Source organism: Euleptes europaea, chromosome 8, assembly GCF_029931775.1.
Source record: "Euleptes europaea isolate rEulEur1 chromosome 8, rEulEur1.hap1, whole genome shotgun sequence".
NCBI lineage: Eukaryota > Metazoa > Chordata > Lepidosauria > Squamata > Sphaerodactylidae > Euleptes > Euleptes europaea.
Genome location: NC_079319.1, coordinates 64,907,344 through 64,926,885, shown reverse-complemented (window position 1 = coordinate 64,926,885; position 19,542 = coordinate 64,907,344). Strand labels below are relative to the sequence as shown.

Sequence of the window (19,542 nt, the reverse complement as noted above, 5' to 3'; positions counted from 1 at the left end):
ATATCAGTTCCCCTCCCCCTGAAAGCACAATTTTTTACTCAGAACAGTCATCTGAGTTATATTTCTAAAAAGAGCAACATCCAATCAGAAATTTGGTACCACATGTATTCAAATACTGCGTGTAGGAGTACAATATGGATTCTCTACCCATTTGGCATGTTGTATTTATTGCAGAAAAGGCATGTAATCCATATTGAAGTGGAGAAATTTATCCTGAAATCCTAAAAGGCAGTGTATGATGTGTGTGTTGTAAAATCACCATTAATAGTTCTTCTTTGCTGCTGTCACCGTTTGCTGCCAATTTCTATGCAGCATGCCAACGCTGTTCGCATTTCCTATTAAAAACATGATTCCTACTTCCAGTATTTAAGTCACAGAATTAGACATAAACCATTGGTTCCTCTAGCATGATGCTGATATTACATGAAGATGTAAAATAACCCTCTGGGTCTTGTTTGTTTAATCTGTCCCCTTTTTGTTAACTTATTAAGCTTATTGTAGTAGGGAAGAAGGGTCACAATAATGAAGGGTTCTTCCAATTGTTTCCTTATCTATTGTCTTCAACGATTATAGTTCTCTTAGGGTAGACATCAATATCCACAAATATGTAACGGTATTCATATTTTCCACTTTCAGGGTTCTGTAAGAAACAATGGGAGGAAAGTATTTTGTTTTTCATTCATGGTCGCTGAAGAATCAAATAATGCTTTTGGCTCACATGATTCATAGCTATCGTACCTCTTTCACTTCCAGATGAACTGTCCCTTGTCTTCCTTTCTCTGATCCTTCAATGTAGAACTTCAGGCGCATATATTTCAGTCCATCTTTTACGTACTCAATGTGACTGCAAAAACAGAGTGAGAAAAGGTTTTGCAAGATTTGGTCTGAGGGGAAAAAAAAGTAACAACACACTAATGTCGAAAGACACAAACCATGTATATTATTATAATATTTACCGATGAACTGTGTATTTATATTTATATTCAAACTGGCTGGTTAACCAACTACTTAAGAGGCAGGAATCCTATGTAAACTTACGTGGGACTAAGAGTCATTGAACACAACTGGACTCACTTTTGCGTAAATATGCAGAGTTGTACTGTCAGCTGATTAGGAATGTGTAGTGGCGAAGAAGGGAAGAGAGGAAGTGTTATTCAAACAATCAGACCAGATCTTCCAGGACATAGGATGTCAAACAGTACGACATGAGATGTGAGTATGTTCTGGAATACTGGGAATAATAAAGTAAGTGGAGGAAAGGAGTTCTTATGGTCCGAGAAATATGAGTCTCTAAAGTTCCACTAAATGTTGATCCAGTTTTTATATGCATTTAAAATATCTTTGTAATAAGACATTCTGCTCTAAGAGCCAATTTTAACCCCAGCAGGTTATACTGGCCTTCACAAACAGAAAGCTGCCCAATCCACAAACGGATTAAGCCAAGATATTTGTAAGTAAGTTGATTTACATCAAGTATTACCTGTGTTTATTTGGAAGTAAGCCCCACTACGTTGATTCAGTAGCGCTTATGCTCAAGCACGTGTGAGACCGTAGCTGTAGTCTTATAAAAATGGAACTTTAAAGACACTCAAATACTTAATCATAAACCAGCATCTCTCAAACTTGTTCTTAAAACTCAGGCTCCCATTAAACTTATTGTGCTTTCTGAACTCCAACATGCTACCAACTGTTGTCTCTTTGGTAGGAAAGTAGCCAGCATGGTGTAGTGGTTAAGAGCGGTGGGTTGGAGCGGTGGACTCAGATCTCGAGAACTGGGTTTGATTCCCCACTACTCCACATGAGTGGCGGAGGCTAATCTGGTGGACTGGATTTATTTCCCCACTCCAACCCATGAAGCCAGCTGGGTGATCTTAGGCTAGTCACAGCTCTCTCAGCCACCTCACAGGGTGTCTGTTGTGGGGAGGGGGAGGGAAGCCGATTGTGAGCCGGTTTGATTCTGCCTTAAGTGGTAAGCTTTAAGTCGGCATATAAAAACCAACTCTTCTTCTTCTTCAAGTGCACAAAATCACTGTACAGATACATGTTATGCAGTCTCTACTGTGCACTCAAGGATCTGTGCACAGAGACACTAACCCAGCCACTGACTTTTGCAGAAAACTAGAATAGGCTCTTTCTAAAAAGCAGCAGGGAAAAGAGGTGGGATTCTCTATTGGCACCGATGAAGACAACTTGCAACTACTGCTTCACACATTATTCCTTGAATTTTTTTGCCATCAAGTCACAGCTGACTTATGGCAACCCCATAGAGTTTTCAAGGCAAGAGACATTCAAGGGTGGTTTGCCATTGCCTGCCTTCCCATCATGCCCTTGGTATTCCTTGGAGGTCTCCCATCCAAATACTTGCCGGGGCCAAGGCTGAGAGTATGTGACTGGCCAAAGGTCACCCAGCAAGTTTCCATGGCAGAGTGGAGATTCAAACCTGGATTTCCTAGATCCTAATCTGACACCTTAACCACTATACCATGTTGGCTCTCCTTCCTAGATATGCAGATAACCCAAACAAATAGACACAGAGGGTGAATCCACAGGGTGAGGATTCTTTGTTTTGCATTAGTCACTGCTGCAAATGCACAGGCAACAATGATTCCACACGAGGACTTTCTGTGTATTTTCCTCTATCAGCCACCATTTTCTCTGTGTTCCCTCCCCGCTAAGCCAACAGAGGGTTCTCCGTGGGCTTTTAAAACAAACCCAGTAAATGGTACTGTGTTACAGGGTTGTAGCAATTATTGACATTCTTTAAGAGCCTACAAAAAGCTCTCCAGTGGAAGGCAGGAAAAATTACAGCTCCAAGGACCTGAGGAAAGGGATATAGTGCTGATCCAGACAGGACCTTTGAAAATACACACCCTTTCCACGTGCTGCGATAATGTACTTGGATTGCGCTTTGCCACAAAAAGATTGGATCACATCAAGTTTGGGAAAGAGTGTGCTGAGGATGGTCAGAATAATGATGGGAGCACAACTGGGGCTTAGTCTCAATTATGATGCCAAAGCTGAGAAAAACCTCTGCATGAAACAGCCTTACTACGCAGAAGTGTATCCTTGCTATGTTTGAACGGGGCCATCAGTATTCTTTTGCCACTTATAGAGCTGACAGACATGACTGTGGGCATGGCAGTGCCTTGCTCTGTAAATTCAAACTGAAAATGACGCTTGCACTGCCATTCTAACTTTACACAGTACTTACTTTCTTCCGACAAGGAGTATTCTCACTGTGACCTGAGAAAGGTAATGTGCTAAACAACCTTCAAACTAAAGATATCTAGAAAACGTTCCACAATAGATTTATTCTTTTAAATCATAACAGCATACTTTGTTCATGGTTTACTGATTGTCTCAAAATAGAAAAAGGTGTTCTTGAGAGCAAAAGATGTTAAAAATAAAAACACCCTTTTGTTCATTGCCATAATGGAGGGAAAACCATTTCGATACTTCTCCCAGTTCTCTGATAGCTCACTGAGCAGAATTCTAATGGTAACAACTAGTTACCAAGGTGTTTGGGAAAGCTTGTCCTCCATTATTATAACTGTCATTTTACACAAATGAAGATTCACTCATTAGATTGACACACACCCCTATTTCCTCTGTCTGTGAGCAGTTGCACTGATACACGGGGTAACATGTTGCACTGTGAAAATTCTAGTGGAGGCATGAGATGAATATATTTCCAGTACACCAGTGCTTAAATATGATCCCCCACCACACACCTCCTACATGGTGGCTGCCACATGCTGTTGCCAGTATTTCTGTGTGGCAGTACAGTGGTGATATGTCATGTATAAGGATTATATGCAGGTCCATCACACAGTGAGTTGGAACGAGGTCCCCTTCAACGTCCTTGGGTCCCATTTTGATTGACGGGTGCCGCAGAAAGTGTTATAAACATGTGCTGGCAATGAATAATAATATTGAAAAGGCTGGATGGTTTCCTGACAAGTCGTTACGTTTGTAAGACACAGACTCAGATAACAGCTCCGGTTCAGGTAGGTAGTACAGACAACATGTTACTGTCTCTTCTACCTTTTTTTGAATTTAAGTGATGCTAAAACAAGTTAATGTGATCATTCTTTAAGAGCCTACAAAAAGCTCTCCAGTGGAAGGCAGGAAAGAGAAAAAAGGAATGATACATATTCACAGATAGTACTAGAAAAGAAAACTGGTGCTTCCATAAGATATGAGTTAACAGTTACCTGACAAGCTGTCTTCTTCCACGGCGTGTCGCTTCACCATAACCTTTTATAGGTTCACCAAAAACACCTATTACCTAATCAGTAAAGGCAGGATAGGATAATTAGCATTCTCTACTGTCAAGCAGTAGGTCAGCAATTTACCAACAATAAAATCAGTAACGGCAGATATGTTTTCCTGCAAAAAATATCCCAATTACCACCAGTAATCTTCCTCTTAAATGTTTAATTACTGGGAACATCAGATGTGGCACCCCAGAACAAATGCCAGAATCATCTGCAACGTATCAAGGACAAAACTGCAGCACTTCCTTGAAAAAGGGGTTCCTTGAAAACTTGAAAATTATTGGTGTAATGGGATCTTCCCACACAATCATTTGAAATAAATTTTCAATTGCCTCTTGCTCACTGATCCACGGGGTTGCGGGAATTTACCCTGCTTGACAATCAGAAGACCACACAATTGCTGCCCTTCTACCTTTCATAGATCACTGGCACAGAGCTGAAGAGTGTTCCAAAAGAGATAATATTTTTTGCTGATTTACCAAGGGGGAAAAAGCTGACAGGTTAATCCAGCTGTGCTCCCAGTTAACTGGAAGCTTGACTGGCTGAACTCTTATTTTGGCAATGTGCAGTATGTACAACCAGTGAGCACATCATCAACTCTACCATTGTCTTTTTTGTGTGTGTAGGTACTGTGATTCAGTCCCCATTTCAAGATAAACAAACAGGACTGGAGTATCAGGTGAGCAAACCAAGTGCCATTGGTTTAAATGGGCTACAGAAAAGCAACGTTTCCTTTATAAGACAAGGGCAGCTTTTTTATGCAAGCATGAAAACAAACCTCAGGGTGAGCTCTGCATTTCTCTAAAGCATCTCCATAGATCTTACTGGGACTGGAGGAAGAGAACAACTCTTTAAAGATCACATAGAATAAACCACCTGAAAAAGGGAAAAATAGATGTATATGAACCAAGAACCACTCTGGAGAAATAACCAATAATAAATTGTTTGTAAGACTTTGATGTTTTAATAACCTGTAACGCCGATCCCGACAACCACCACAATTAAATATGTGAAATCTCTTCCAGCTTCTTTCACTGTAAGAGAAAAGACCAAGACAGTATTAACTATATCGGACTATAAAATCCACACTGATGTCTCACGGGCATGGGTTAAGTAGCTCCTAATGGTGTCTTCAGCATTTTCTAAAGATAAAAGCATCACTGTGTTTGGCCTAAGGAGGAAGACATAAAAGGAATTTACAGCGGTCCCAGCGAGTGTACTAACCAACAGGGCCCCATCTCGGCTCCCCATACAGGAATTTTACAGTGCAATCCTGTGCAGAGTTAGTCTGGGCAGGACTGTACCGTTGATGCACGTTTGCCTGGCTCTCAGAACCATGGATGAACCACTGTCCATAAATCTGTTTCTTGCAGTGACTGTGCTGAATCTATACCTGGAAGTGAGATATTGTCACATTACTAAATATGCACGTTCTACTGCCAAAGTACACCACGTGTGCCCTCTACTCCTGACTGCTAGGCCTCTGTGTCTTTTGAATTCACTAATTTAAGGTGCTGCATAAAAAGCCCCTTCTGAGTGATGAGTTGCAACCAATGAATTTGGAGAATTGTTGCCACTTGAAGTTACATGTTACTTCTCTGCAAGCGGAGGTAGGCTGTTTTAATATACCACACTTTGTCACTGACTTGAATGCCAGCTCTCACGAGAACATGGTGTATTGATCTCTCCATCATGATTGTTAACCTCACACGCTTCAGAATTACTAGGGTATTGATAGTGCAGTCCCAAGCACTATAGACCTAATTCTACAGGACTGCACTGTAGGAGGCAGACAACGCAATGTACTTATCAAGATGACCAAATCTCCTCGTTTCAATTTAGAAATGAACTTGATTACATTTTATTGTCAAGTCTAGACATCCACAGCTCCAGCACCAGCCATATAACTCCCCCCAGAGCCACTCTGGCTTGGGAAAACAGCCCGGGGAGGAACAGAATCCTCTTGCCCTCCAGTCTTCTCAAACATAAGCAACATTCCCTGCAGCTGCTGTGTGGCTGTGGAGAAATCAAGTTAGGTCCAGGGAACCTGAACTAAACCTGACTTGTTAAAAAAACATATTGTATATTTTGGTCCTGAGTTCACATACTTTTCTTTTCTCCTGCTTCATGAAGCACCACAAAATCATGCAAAACATTTTTTTGGTTAGAGGTAACAGTGGTACGATATAATGGGCAAAAAATGGATGTATCATAACATCTTCAACTCTCTGGGAATAAACTATTGTCCAAGCATCTCCAGCCTTAGTTACTTTATGCCTAGTCAAAAAGGGCAAGAGTCCAGTAGCACCTTAAAGACTAACCTGCAGTAGTCAAAAAGGGCAAGAGTCCAGTAGCACCTTAAAGACTAACACGGCTACCCACTGTGAATTACTTTATGCCTGTTTGTCTTCACTCCAGTCTAAGCCTGTTGAAATAAATGGGATTAGACTAAAGTAACTCTGATACTGAAGTAGCTTGACTTCAGAAAAATGCTCCTTTTTAATGTTTGAGTACAACCCCGTGGCGCAGAGTGTTAAGCTGCAGTACTGCAGTCAAAAGCTCTGCTCGCGACCTGAGTTCAATCCCGACGGAAGTCGGTTTTAGGTAGCCGGCTCAAGGTTGACTCAGCCTTCCATCCTTACAAGGTCGGTAAAATGAGTACCCAGCTTGCTGGGGGTAAAGGGAAGATGACTGGGGAAGGCACTGGCAAACCACCCCGCAAACAAAGTCTGCCTTGGAAACGTCGGGATGTGACGTCACCCCATGGGTCAGGAATGACCCGGTGCTTGCACAGTGGACCTTTACCTTTTTTTACAACATTAAAATTTATGCAGGGAACACTCTATGTTCATTAAAATCAGGCAGGCTCTCATTTTTATGAATTGTTCTGTAGACAGAATATTAGTTTAATATGGATGAATAAGAAAACCATAAAACTGAAAAAAATGATAATGGAATTGGCTTGCATGGTACAAATACAATTCAACTATAAATAATGCAACAAACACAACATCTTTATCTTATATCTAGCGGTAAAAGGGTGGAAGGGTCATCTGTGGATACTTAAATTCATGGATGTGGCCTATTTTCACCGAAGGAAGATTTTTCTACAATCTTGGGGGAGCCCCCAGGTTTGCAGGAAAATCTGAAAACTGGTGTGTGTGTGTGTGTGTGTGTGTGTGTGGGGGGGGAAATGGTGTGTGTGTAAATCCCCCCAGAACAGAACTTGTCTGCACACACGTAGCTAATGCTTCTCTGTTGGAGGTGCACGTGACTAGGCCATGACCATATTACCTGGCTTTGACAACGATGACCCTGGGTGCTCCTGCCATCGCAGCTCCAGGTGTCGCTGCTGCGCCCCCTGGGTCAGTGCTGCTCTTGGCATTGCCGCTGCAGCCTAGGCCCAGCTCCTGGCATTGCCGTGGCCACTGAGGTTCCTAGCTTCGCCACTGCCACCCCGGAGCCCAGTGCAGCATTCCAGCAAGAGGCTAAACTGGCGTCCTTTTTGTTCACTCAGACCCCCTGCTGATAATATCAAAGCTACATCTACACTACAAACAAACGTAGAACAGTTTAATTGTCTAGGAATTCTCACAGGAATCAATATAATTTTGCAAGGAGACTAAAAAAGTCTGAGTGAACACTAAACCGGGCATGCAAATATTTACTGTCCTGAGTACCTGGGGCTAGAAAAAAATTTCCAGCCAACCAGCCAAGAAGCATTTATAAAGTGAGAGTCAGATCTGGTTTTCCCACAAAAATGAACCACACAAGTAGAGGGTTAGGAAAAATTTTGTGGGCTAGGAATTTTGGGCATTTGTATAGAACTATGGTGCAGCCTCATTCGAAATACTGCGTGCAGTTTTGGTTGCCGTATCTCAAAACTGATATTGCAGAGCTGGACAGATATTACAGAGTACAGGTTACAGCAACCAAGACAATTGAGGGGTTGGAGCAACATTCCTATGAAGAAATTTGGCAGAGGATGGGATTTCTCAGTCCAGAAAAAAAAGGCATCTAAAGGGATGCATGGAAGAGTTTATAAAATTATGCATGGGGAGGAGAAAGTGGATAGGGAGAGATTTTCCTTCCTCTCCCACAACACTGGAACTCAGGGACATGCAATGAAGTTTGTGGGCAATACGTTCAGGATGGATAAAAGGAAACATTTCTTTACTCAATGAATAGTCAAATTGTTGAATTCACTGCCAGTGGACATGATGGTGGCCACAGTGTAGATGACTTTAAAAGGGGGTTACGGTATGCAGATGCATGGAGGATAGGTCCATCAATGACTACTAGCCATGGTAGGTAAAGGGAACCTCTACATATACAGAAGCAAAAAACCCCTCGAATACCAGAGCTAGGAGGCAGCATCAAGGGAAAGCCTTGGCTGCTGTATTGTCCCTCCAGAGCAGGGGTGGGGAACCATTTTTCCACCAAGGGCCATTTGGATATTTAAAACATCATTCGCGGGCCATACAAAATTATCAACTTAAACATTAGGGGCAAAATGAGGATACACTGGCTAAGAACTCACCCCCCACGTGCATTCTGGCCCTGCCCCCTTTAACCCCTCCATTGTCGCCACTTCCGGCCCCAGCCCTCTTGTAGTACAGAGGGAATACATTTCTCCATGGCCCGTGTGGGAAAAGGTTAACACAGTTTCTTGGGTGGTCCTAGCAGCTCCATAGCTAATGACTCTTCTGCAAGGGGGAAAAACAAACTCACATCCGCCTTGAATAGAGGCTATTCCTGTCTGCGGGAGGGGGCAGATTGCCAGTCTTAGATCCTTCTGAGCTAGAGATCTGCCAGGACCCGCGAAGGGCCAGACCAAATGATTTCGCAGGCCTTAAACGGCCCCCGGGCCTGACGTTCCCCACCCCTGCTCCAGAGCAACTGATTAGCCACTGTGTGAAACAGTATGATGGACTAGATCAAAGCTTCTTAAACTGTGGGTCACGACACCATATGGGGTCATGTAACTGAATGTGGGGGTCGCGAAAAATTTGGCAACAATAAAAGGTTGCTTTATGATTTATTATCAGTAAATGTTTGATTTGTATACCTATTTTATATATCTATATATCTGGGGTTGTGTAAAAATTTCTCAGCCATAAAGGGGTCATGAGTGGAAAAAGTTTAAGAAGCTCTGGACTAGATGGACCACTGATCTGAACTAGCAAGGCTTATCTCAACTTCTTTGCTAAATTTTCACAGGGATGTATTTCCTAAGCTTGGTAAGTAATAACTCCTAATACTCTATTATCAGGACATGAATTTCATTAGGGTTTACCTTTGCAATGTAAGTAATAGTTAGTGTCTTAGAGTTGGTTGGGCAGAAGAAGGTAGGCCGCAGTCTACTGCTAGATCACTCAGTTCTTGGGTTTTTGCAAAATAAAAAATGCAGTACCAGGTGGACCTTGGTCTGATCCAGAAAGGGTCTTCTTCTGTTCATAATCAAGAGTACATATACAGGACAACATGACACAGATTATGTACGTATTAACTATTGAGAGAACTTGGATATTCAAATTTGAAATTTAAACATGAAGAAAAACACAAGAGTATGCAACAGAAATCAGCTATTCTAAGTCTTAGAGCATATGCAGAGTGACTTTCACAAGGAAGCAATCACAGTGAAGGAACTTAAGGTAGAAGGCCTAATTTCCATGAAAGTTTGACTCTGGACACTTTATTTTAGAAATTAAACATGGTTTATGCCATTGTGATCCTGACAGAAGTGTTTCAGGCGTATGGCTCAAGGTTGACAGTCTTCCATCCTTCCGAGGTTGATAAAATGAGTTCCCAGCTTGCTGGAGGTAAAGTGTAGACTACTGGAGAAGGCAATGGCAAACCACCCCATAAACATAGTCTGCCTAGTAAATGTCGTGATGTCACGTCAACCCCATGGGGCAGCAATGACCCGGTGCTTGTACAGGGGATTTACCTTTACCTTTCATGCCATTGTACCATACTATACTCAAGAGAATCACACCAACCACAGGTCCCAATCAAACACCTGTACACTAGTGGCCTTAATAAATCGTAGATTAGTATGATATGATATTATGGATTGAAAACCTAGAGTCGTTACATAGAGATTAACTACACACAAAATAACCCAATGTTATAGCTAGAAAGATAAAGAATCCCAAGCAGGTTCTTGTGGGTTATCCGGGCTGTGTGACCGTGGTCTTGGTATTTTCTTTCCTGACGTTTCGCCAGCAGCTGTGGCAGGCATCTTCAGAGGAGTAACACTAGTGTCCTTCAGTGTTACTCCTCTGACAATGCCGGCCACAGCTGCTGGCGAAACGTCAGGAAAGAAAATACCAAGACCACGGTCACACAGCCCGGATAACCGACGAGAACTAATGAACTCTGACTGTGAAAGCCTTCGACAATATTTTAATCCCAAGCAGTTCTGGTAGCTTCCTATCACTTACCTTTCTGAGCAGCTGACAAGGATGCTCCTCCTTTCTGGCTTCTTGGCACTGACACCTGTGTGTTGCTGTTTTCAGATCTACCTGCTCCGAGGGGCCCTTCTGACGTCCAGATCCTTCTCTTCACATTCTCAAACGCGACCCCAGGGGACAAGACCGATTCGTTGCGGCTCAACCCTGGCCCTAACTTGACACATACCCAAGTCCTCAGACACGCTTTCCTAGGGCGCGCGCACGACCACTTCACGGGGGATGCCAGCAGCTTGTCGCTTAAGTGAACACCTCGCACAAAAGAAGAGAGCATCACAACAGAGAATCAATGTTATCCAAGAGAATCAATATTATCCCAAGCGTGTAAGATCTATGGAGTAGATCAAATCTTCTCGAGGTCTGTGCAAAGAACTGGCTTCATCGTGCTGTAGCTTTATTTCCACCGCACAGCCTGCACAGCTCCCGCAAGGAAAGGCAACGAGGTTTCCCCGCTATCACGTTTCAGCTCTCACGCCTTCGTTGACTTTAACAAACCGAAGGACGCGCGAGCAACTTGCGTCCACGGGCCATTATTGCAATCCGCCCCGCCATTATGGGCGCAAAGGACTGTGGGAAGTGAAGTTTCCAGGCAGCCCGATTTGCTCACGCCTACTCCGGCGAGCGGACTACAACTCCCACAGGGCAGTGTCCCATCTCGCGGCGAGACTCCAGCAGCGTTCGGGGAGTCTAGAGCCACGCCCCCCTCCGGATTTCAACCCCTCGTTTCAGGAATAGAACAGAGCAAGAGTCCAGTAGCACCTTAAAGACTAACACGAATATTTTCTGGTAGGGTAGGAGCTTTCATTTCAGGAAGTAAGCAAAAATCGAAACGTTTAAGCAACACAAATCCTTCCCCCCCCCCCGAAGGAAATAGTAGGGCTGTGCATTCATTAGAAACAGACGTTTGCACTTTAAGCAATATTGTAAAACGACAACTGGATAAAGCTTTTTCTTAAAAAAAAAAAAAAGAAGCTCGGCCAGCAAAGATAATATTTGTTTTTTTTTTTTTTTATGTCAGTGGTTCCTAACCTTTTTTTGACCAGGGACCACTAGGACTTTTTTGTTCGGTGCAGGGACCCCAAGGTTCAAAATAAAAATTCCGAGAATTTGAAAATAAACTTTAATCATAACTGTTAGTTAAACATTAAACTTAGAATAATATTTGAATATATATTTTTATAATAGAAAACTTTTAATTGAAAATATTAATTTATTATGGGTTTATAACTTTGTTTTGCGGACCTTAATTTAGTTCTCGCGGACCCCTGGGGGTCCACGGACCCCTGGTTGGGAACCAGTGATTTATGTAGTTGATTCGAACAGTTTCAAACGCTGCCCGCCATCAAAACCGCGGCGCGCACAGGAATATATAAACCCATAGCCACATGGAACAAGACACACTAGTTCTCAATGAAGTCATAAACCTGCAGGGACTGTACCACTTTAGACTGCGGGCAGAGGGAGGGGGTTGAATCCTCTTCCATACAAAAAGTTCCTTACTCATAGAAAGTTAGCACCCGAGGGAGTTTCCCCCCCCCCTTATGAAGGAATATTCAATCCCTTGAGTTCTCACTTGTACTCTGAAATGGTATAGCTAGGTGCAGGTTTACCACTTCAGTGAGAACGAGGTCAGTTTATCTAGGATCAAGGGATTACCTCCATGGGATTACAGACTACACACCAGCGGTAGGTGCTAATTGTAGAAATAATAGCACCAACTATTTCTGTTCGCCCCATATCAACCTGGGTGCTTTCATACACGCTGCAATATGCACTTTCAATGCACTTTGCAGCTGGATTTTACTCTGTAAAATGGCAAGCCCCACTTGCAAACGATCATTAAAGTGGACTGAAAGTGTATTATTATGCAGTACGTGTGAAAGTGCCCATCTGTTTCAGTACTATTCCTACCTCCATTTGTCTTCACCTTTAAACAGGATTTTATTCACAACCAGCAGAATCACCAGTGCTAAACCTTTGGGTGTCTACAAGTAATGTGCTATCCTTCGGGCTAACTTTGGCTGCTTTTCTGCAGCCAGCGTTTAACTCTACATAAAATTGCTTCCAGACTTTGAACCAAAAGCCGCCCCGAAGTTAACCGGGCAGACTGTCCCATAACATAAGCGCGACTAATTTACGATGCGTCCGTAAACCTGGTTAGGATTGCCATACACTTTTCTGGGAGTCCGCCCCATTGAAGAAAAGGGGATTTATTTCTCCGTAAACCTGTTTGGGATTAGAAAAGCGCAAGAGTCCAGTAGCACCTTAAAGACTAACACATTTCCTGGCAGGGTATAAGCTTTCGTGAGTCACAGCTCACTTGTTGTGATATCTGAAGAAGTGAGCTGTGGCCCAGGAAAGCTCATACCCTGCCGGAAATTGTGTCAGTCTTTAAGGTGCTACTGGACTCTTGCGCTTTTCTATTGCTAGAGACAGACTTAGGCCATTTATGAATGGGAGGTTTTGCCTTGGATTTGCCACTCTAGATGCACATTTCCCCCATCCAAATTCTCAACACTCAACAGTAAGCCCCCATGCTGAGTTTTGAGAATTCAGATGGGGAAGACGTGCATCTAAATAGCAGCAAATCCCAGGCAAAACCTCCCATGCATAAATGGCCTTAGTGCACCTTTCCCCCATCCGAATTCTCAAAACTCAACAACAAGCCCCCACGCAGAGTTTTGAGAACTCGGATGGGGGAAAGGTGCCTCTAGAGAGCGGCAAATCGCACGCCCCATTGAAGAAAATGGGACTGACTTCTCCGTAAGCCTTGTTTGGGATTGCTTCCTTAATAGTGGAAGACTCTTCTTGCACGGAAAGGGGGGGGAGCAAGAAAAGAACAAGATCGGGAAAGCGCTACGCGTTTCAATCTGTCGCTCTGCCCTCCCCCGCCGTTTGGGAGAATCGGCTCGCCCAGCCCGGAGGCTCCACCTGCTCCCGACGCCCCCACCCGTTTTGGGCGGGGAGGCGCGACGTGCTGCAATTTGTGCGCGCGCGCTCGCGCGCGGGTGCCTGTTGTTATGGCGACCGGACGCGGCTGGATTCTGCAGCAGCACGGCTTGGGGGCCTCGCGCCCCGCGGCTTGCACTTCCGCCGGCCTCGGGCGGGCTGCGCCGCCGGCTCCTCGGCCAACCCCCTGGGTCCCTCCCGCCCGGGGAAGTTCGGAGCCGCTCGGCTGCCCCGCCGGGGAAAGGTAAACGACAGCCGAGCAAGAGCTCGGTTCTGAATGGGGCTGCGGGCTCTCATGTCCTTTGAGGCGGCCCCTTGGCTCTTGCCCCCGAAGAAGTTTTGTTATAAAACTTAATAAAATTTCTATCTATCTATCTATCTATCTATCTATCTATCTATCTATCTATCTATCTATCTATCTATCTATCTATCTATCTATCTATCTATCACACACACACACACACATATATATACATACATATCTATAGATATAGATATATACATACACACACACATATACATACATACATATCTATAGATATATAGATATAGATATATACACACACACACACACAAACACACATATATATATACAGATATATAGCTAGATATATACACACACATATATACATATATAGATATATACACACACACACATATATACATACATACATATATATTATATACACACACACACATATATACATAAATAAATATATATATATATATATATATATATATATATATATATATGTATGTATGTATGTATGTATGTATATGTATATAAATAAATAAAAGAAGTTCAGCAGGTGGTGCCCCAGTCTTCATAGTGGATGGGAGGTTGGGATGCTTCGCTCGATGAATTTCTTCCCGCTTTTGGGGTTTATTTCCCCCCTTCCTTCAGAGAATTCAGGCTAATGTTCATAGTTAATCTCCCAGAGAACCAGTGTGGTGTAGTGGTTTGGAGCGGTGGTTTGGAGCGGTGGACTCTGATCTGGAGAACTGGGTTTGATTCCCCACTCCTCCCCATGAGCGGTGGAGGCTAAAAAGGCATTCTATGGCATTGAAGTCCCTCCCCTCCCCAAGCCATGTCCTCCTCAGGCTCCGCCCCCAAAACCTCCCGCCCGTTGGGAAAAGGGACCTGGCCACCCTTCCCAGCTGGCTTCGTGTGGAGGAGTGGGGGAAGCCACGCCCTCCTCAGGCTCCGCCCCCAAAACCTCCCACTCGTTGTTCCCCCACTCCTCCACACGAAGCCAGCTGGGAAGGGTGGCCAGGTCCCATTTCCCAACGGGCGGGAGGTTTTGGGGGTGGAGCCTGAGGAGGGCGTGGCTTGGGGAGGGACTTCAATGCCATAGAGTCGAATGGCCAAAGCGGCCATTTTCTCCAGGGGAACCGATCTCTAACTGCTGGAGATCAGTTGTAATAGCAGGAGATCTCCTGCTGTTACCTGGTAGTTGGGGGAGAAATAGACACCACTGTACTAACATCGGGAGGATGAGGAACTCAGTACAGGAGCGAAGCGTATACAAAGACTGTCCTTCAGTGTTACTCCTCTGAAGATGCCTGCCACAGCTGCTGGCGAAACGTCAGGAAAGAAAATACCAAGACCACGGTCACCCAGCCTGGATAACCCACAGGAACCAATGAACTCTGACAGTGAAAGCCTTCGAAAGTGTATACAAAGAGATTGCTACACTATAATCCTCACCCCAAGTGGGAAGTGATGTCTCTTACCCTTTGTAGGAAATAATAAGGATTTGGCATTTTTTGAAATCTTTCCCGTTATGGGAGAATATTTGAATGAATGAATGTACAAGAGGACGTTGAAGGACTGATGAAGATTTGTTCATTGTGAACTCGAAACGATCGTCTCCTCGTTGGGAACCTCGCTGAAAATTTTTTGGATACCACTTCTCCTACAATTGAGAGAGACTCTATGAACATTAGCTTTGTCATTTTGACACTTTTTCCACCTTGTACAGTAACGTTGTTTGTCTTAGCTTGTGTGTTTTAGCTTAGTAGTATATAAAGTGTGTATAGCTGTATTGTTATGTCATTTTGGTAGCTTATAAAGTTTTTTGCACTTTGTATACACTTCGCTCCTGTACTGATTACCTGGTAGTTGGCAGCCCTACAGCTGGGTGACCTTGGGCTAGTCACAGTTCTCTCAAAACTCTCCTGTCTACCTCACAGGTGTGTCTGTTGTGGGAAGGGGAAGGGAAGATGATTATAAGCCGGTTTGAGTCTCCCTTAAGTGGTAGAGAAAGTCAGCGTATAAAAACCAACCCTTCCTCTTCTTCTGTGAGGCAGTTTAGGCGTACTTACGGACTGCCTTAAAGTTATCTTGTGAACTTAGTGGCTGAGGAGGAATTAGAACTCTTTTGCCACTCTCAAACATATTATTATTAGTTTTAAAGCCTACTTGACAGTAGCTGTATTGTCACTATTCAGCGCCAATTCCAGGTTTTGCGGGGTCCTGGGCAAACTGTCTTGAAGATGAAGAGTTGGTTTTTATATGCTGACTTTCTCTACTATTTAAGGAAGAATCAAACTGGCTTACAATCGCCTTCCCTCCTCTCCCCACAACAGATACCTTGTGAGGTAGGTGGGGCTGAGAGAGTTCAGAGAGAACTGTGACCAGCTGAAGGTCACCCAGCTGGCTTCATGTGTAGGAGTGGGGAAACCAACCCGGTTCACCAGATTAGCATTGTCTGCTCATGGGGAGGAGTGGGGAATCAAACCTGGTTCTCCAGATTAGAGTCCACCGTTCCTAACCACCGCGTTTAACCATTACACCACACTGGCTCGCTTGAGGGGGGACCTTATGCTCAGTACTAGGTCCCTCTTTTTTGCCCATCCATCTGTATGTCTCTAGTGCTGTGTGTCCTTCCCTCACCCATTCACAAGCTCTTCCACTACTCCTAGTGAATATTTTTTAGGAATCCAGTCGTAAAAACAAATGGGCTTATTTAGTTATCATGTGGTGGATCTGACTGCTCAGGGAAAATGAACAGAAGTTACTGCTGTCTGTGTCTGAAAACTATTGAGCTGGTTCACATCTAGCACCCAGATGTGGTTGAGCATAGGTGGAAAGTGCCATCAAGTCACAGCTGACTTAATGGCGACTACATAGGGCAGGAGTGGGGCACCTTTTTCCTGCCAAGGGCCATTTGCATATTTATAACATCATTCAGGGGCCATACCAGGTGTATACTAGGGTCGGCAACCTGGAGGTTGGCAACCCTAGGAGAGGCTATGCAGAAAAGGAAAGAAGGAAGGGGAGGGAAGGGAGGGGGGAGGGGAGGAAGGGAAGGGGAAAAAGAGAGAGAGAGAGAGAGAGAGAGAGAGAGAGAGAAGCTTTCCCGGCTTCCCCCCCCCCCCACACACAGGCAATCACCTCCCGGTTTCTACACACACACACACACACACGCACAGAGGCACCCGGTCACACACACGGGCCCACCGAGCCAGCGGCACAGCCAGCACGCAGGCTGGCAAGGCCCCAGCGGCATGAGTCTCGGCCGCCCCCTCAGCGTTAGGCCACTGCGCGGGGGTGTGCCGAGAGGAGGCCACACAGACACAGGGAGGCTGGGAGGGGGCATGCTGCCCCTGAACCTTCCTCCCCCTCCCAGCTTGTCTGTGTGGTGGAGCGATCCCCCGACCACACCCCTGCGTTGTGGACTAACACTGCTGGGGTGGCCGAGACTCGTGCCGCCGGGGCCTTGCCGGCCTGCGTGCTGGCCGCACCGCTGGCTTGGTGTGCCCCTGTACAGCCCTCCCCCTACTCGACCCCCCTGGCTGCACCCCCGCGCCGAGAGGAGGCCCTGGCTAGCGACAGCTAGCTCCATGGAGCTCCCGGCCTCGGCAGGCGGGCCGTGGAGCTCCTGGCCTCGGCAGGCGGGCCTGGGGGCATTTCCAGCTCATGGGCCGGAGGTTCCCCACCCCTGCCGTAGGGTTTTCAAGGCAAGAGACGTTCAGAGATGGTTTGTCATTGCCTGCCTCCGCGAGTGCTGAAAGAGTACTGAGAGAATTGTGGCCCAAGGTCGCCCAGCGGGCTTCATGTGGAGGAGTGGGGAAACCAACCCGGTTCTCCAGATTAGAGTCCTCAGCTCTTAACCACTACATCACGCTGGCTCTCTTTGGTATGAACGAGCCTTAGGCAAATGTACACCTTTCCATCACCCTCCCCATTAGGCTCAGGTTTCCTTACGCACTTCCTGGCCATTGTATGTGAACCAGAATTGTTCATATAATTTGTAACCCTTTAGCTTGTCTAACAATTGTGGTTTCTAGTTCTGGGAAAGTCTGACCGCAATGTGACGAGGAGTCTTGGTCAAGTAAAGTTGAGCTGTGGTTTCACAGCTTGTGATGTTTTGTGCTGTTATAGATTCTCCTGAGTGATGACATGGTGCAGAAAAATCTTACTCTTGTGTTACTGCATTCAGGTTCTTAATAAGCTCTTTAGAAAAATCTGCTTTAAGGTCATGGAAATTTCTCATAGAAGGTTTTTATGTTTCAATTGCTATACAATGTACATGTATTTAATAACTATTCACACGAGTGTCTGTTTTTGATACAGAGCAATCCTAAGGGGGACATAAGCTGCCGTCGTGGCTTTAGCAGCGCCCATGCGTAATGCTGCTGTGCGGTTCCCCTGCACCAGCATAAGTGGCCCCACACCGGCATAAATGCCCATTTAGCTGGCTGTAAGCTCTAGCTCTGCGCTCCATCCCTCAAACGGAATTCAGCAGACGGCAAATCCACGAAAGCAGTTTTATTGGGTAGAATCGACAGGTTACAGAAACTATATTCAGAATGATACTAGTAAGGGGCTGAGGTAAGGCACATGGCATATATAGAAAAGCAAAAGGAGATAACCAGTAACCCAGGCAACCCCCCTCCCAGAGGCAGGAAGGAGTACTTGGCAATTCCCACGCTAAAGGAATTCAAGAAGGACTCTAAGAAGTCTAAACACGGGGCACAGACTGGCCTTGGAGAGAACTGCAAAACAACACCTGGGAGCACAACCATAAACTGGTTTCATGGCCTGCTCCTGACATTGGTGTAAGTGGCACGCCAGGGCAGGGGTCATGCCACATCCAAACCCCTTATGGACCCCCCTTCAGGATTGCACTGTAAGAGTACTTTTGATAACAAATGTGAGACCAAACATAATGCTAATCTGGTAGACTAGACTACCTGTTATGGTAATTGTTGTGTAGTACTTAAGAGTGTTGGACTGGGATTTTGGAGATCCAGGTTCAAATCCCTACTCTGCTTGCTGGGTGACCATAGGCTAGTCGTGCATGTTGTAAGGATAAAATGGAGAAGAGGAGAATGATGTAAGCCACTTTGGATCCCCATTGGGGAGAAAGATGAGGCATAAATAAAGTCAATAGAACATTTTTTTTAAAGATCTTGTAGCTTGGAAAAGCCACTTGTTGCCTATTAAGACTCTTTTCCTATTGAATTTTGCTTTTTGAAGTTGTTAGAAAACAGCTATTTTCTCTTCATTATTTTTGCTTTCAGAGGAACCTGCCCTCTTCCATGGTATTGTTTTTGCAGCTAAGTGCAATAAAATACTGAGCAAGTAGCAATCCTTTATATGTTTTTTGGCCCTTCAACTGTAGTGTAACGTACAAAACTAACAAGATGAAGCTTTATCACTTATCTTCCAGTCCCATTTATCACTGTGAAACTTTTCTGTGTTAGGCTGCTGTTAAATAGAACTATTAATAGGTTGTATGTTGTACATGGTTTGAGAACACTTTGGACAAAACATACTGGTAATTCTTAAAACTTGTCTTAATTCTACCTCATGGAATTTTTCAGTTGATGATATG

The 19,542-nt window shown here is 44.6% G+C and overlaps 1 protein-coding gene across 1 annotated transcript; it reads right to left on the bottom strand.

The window, feature by feature from the left end:
- Positions 1 to 479: 479 nt before the first annotated feature.
- Positions 480 to 11,024, bottom strand: TIMM21 (translocase of inner mitochondrial membrane 21). Its single transcript, XM_056854666.1, has 6 exons — positions 10,724 to 11,024; positions 5,249 to 5,311; positions 5,056 to 5,153; positions 4,215 to 4,288; positions 739 to 844; positions 480 to 640 (listed from the first exon to the last, which is right to left on the bottom strand). The coding sequence occupies exons 1-6, from the start codon at positions 11,022 to 11,024 to the stop codon at positions 548 to 550; spliced, it is 735 nt and encodes a 244-aa protein (XP_056710644.1). The 3' UTR covers positions 480 to 547.
- Between the last annotated feature and the right edge of the window lie 8,518 nt (positions 11,025 to 19,542).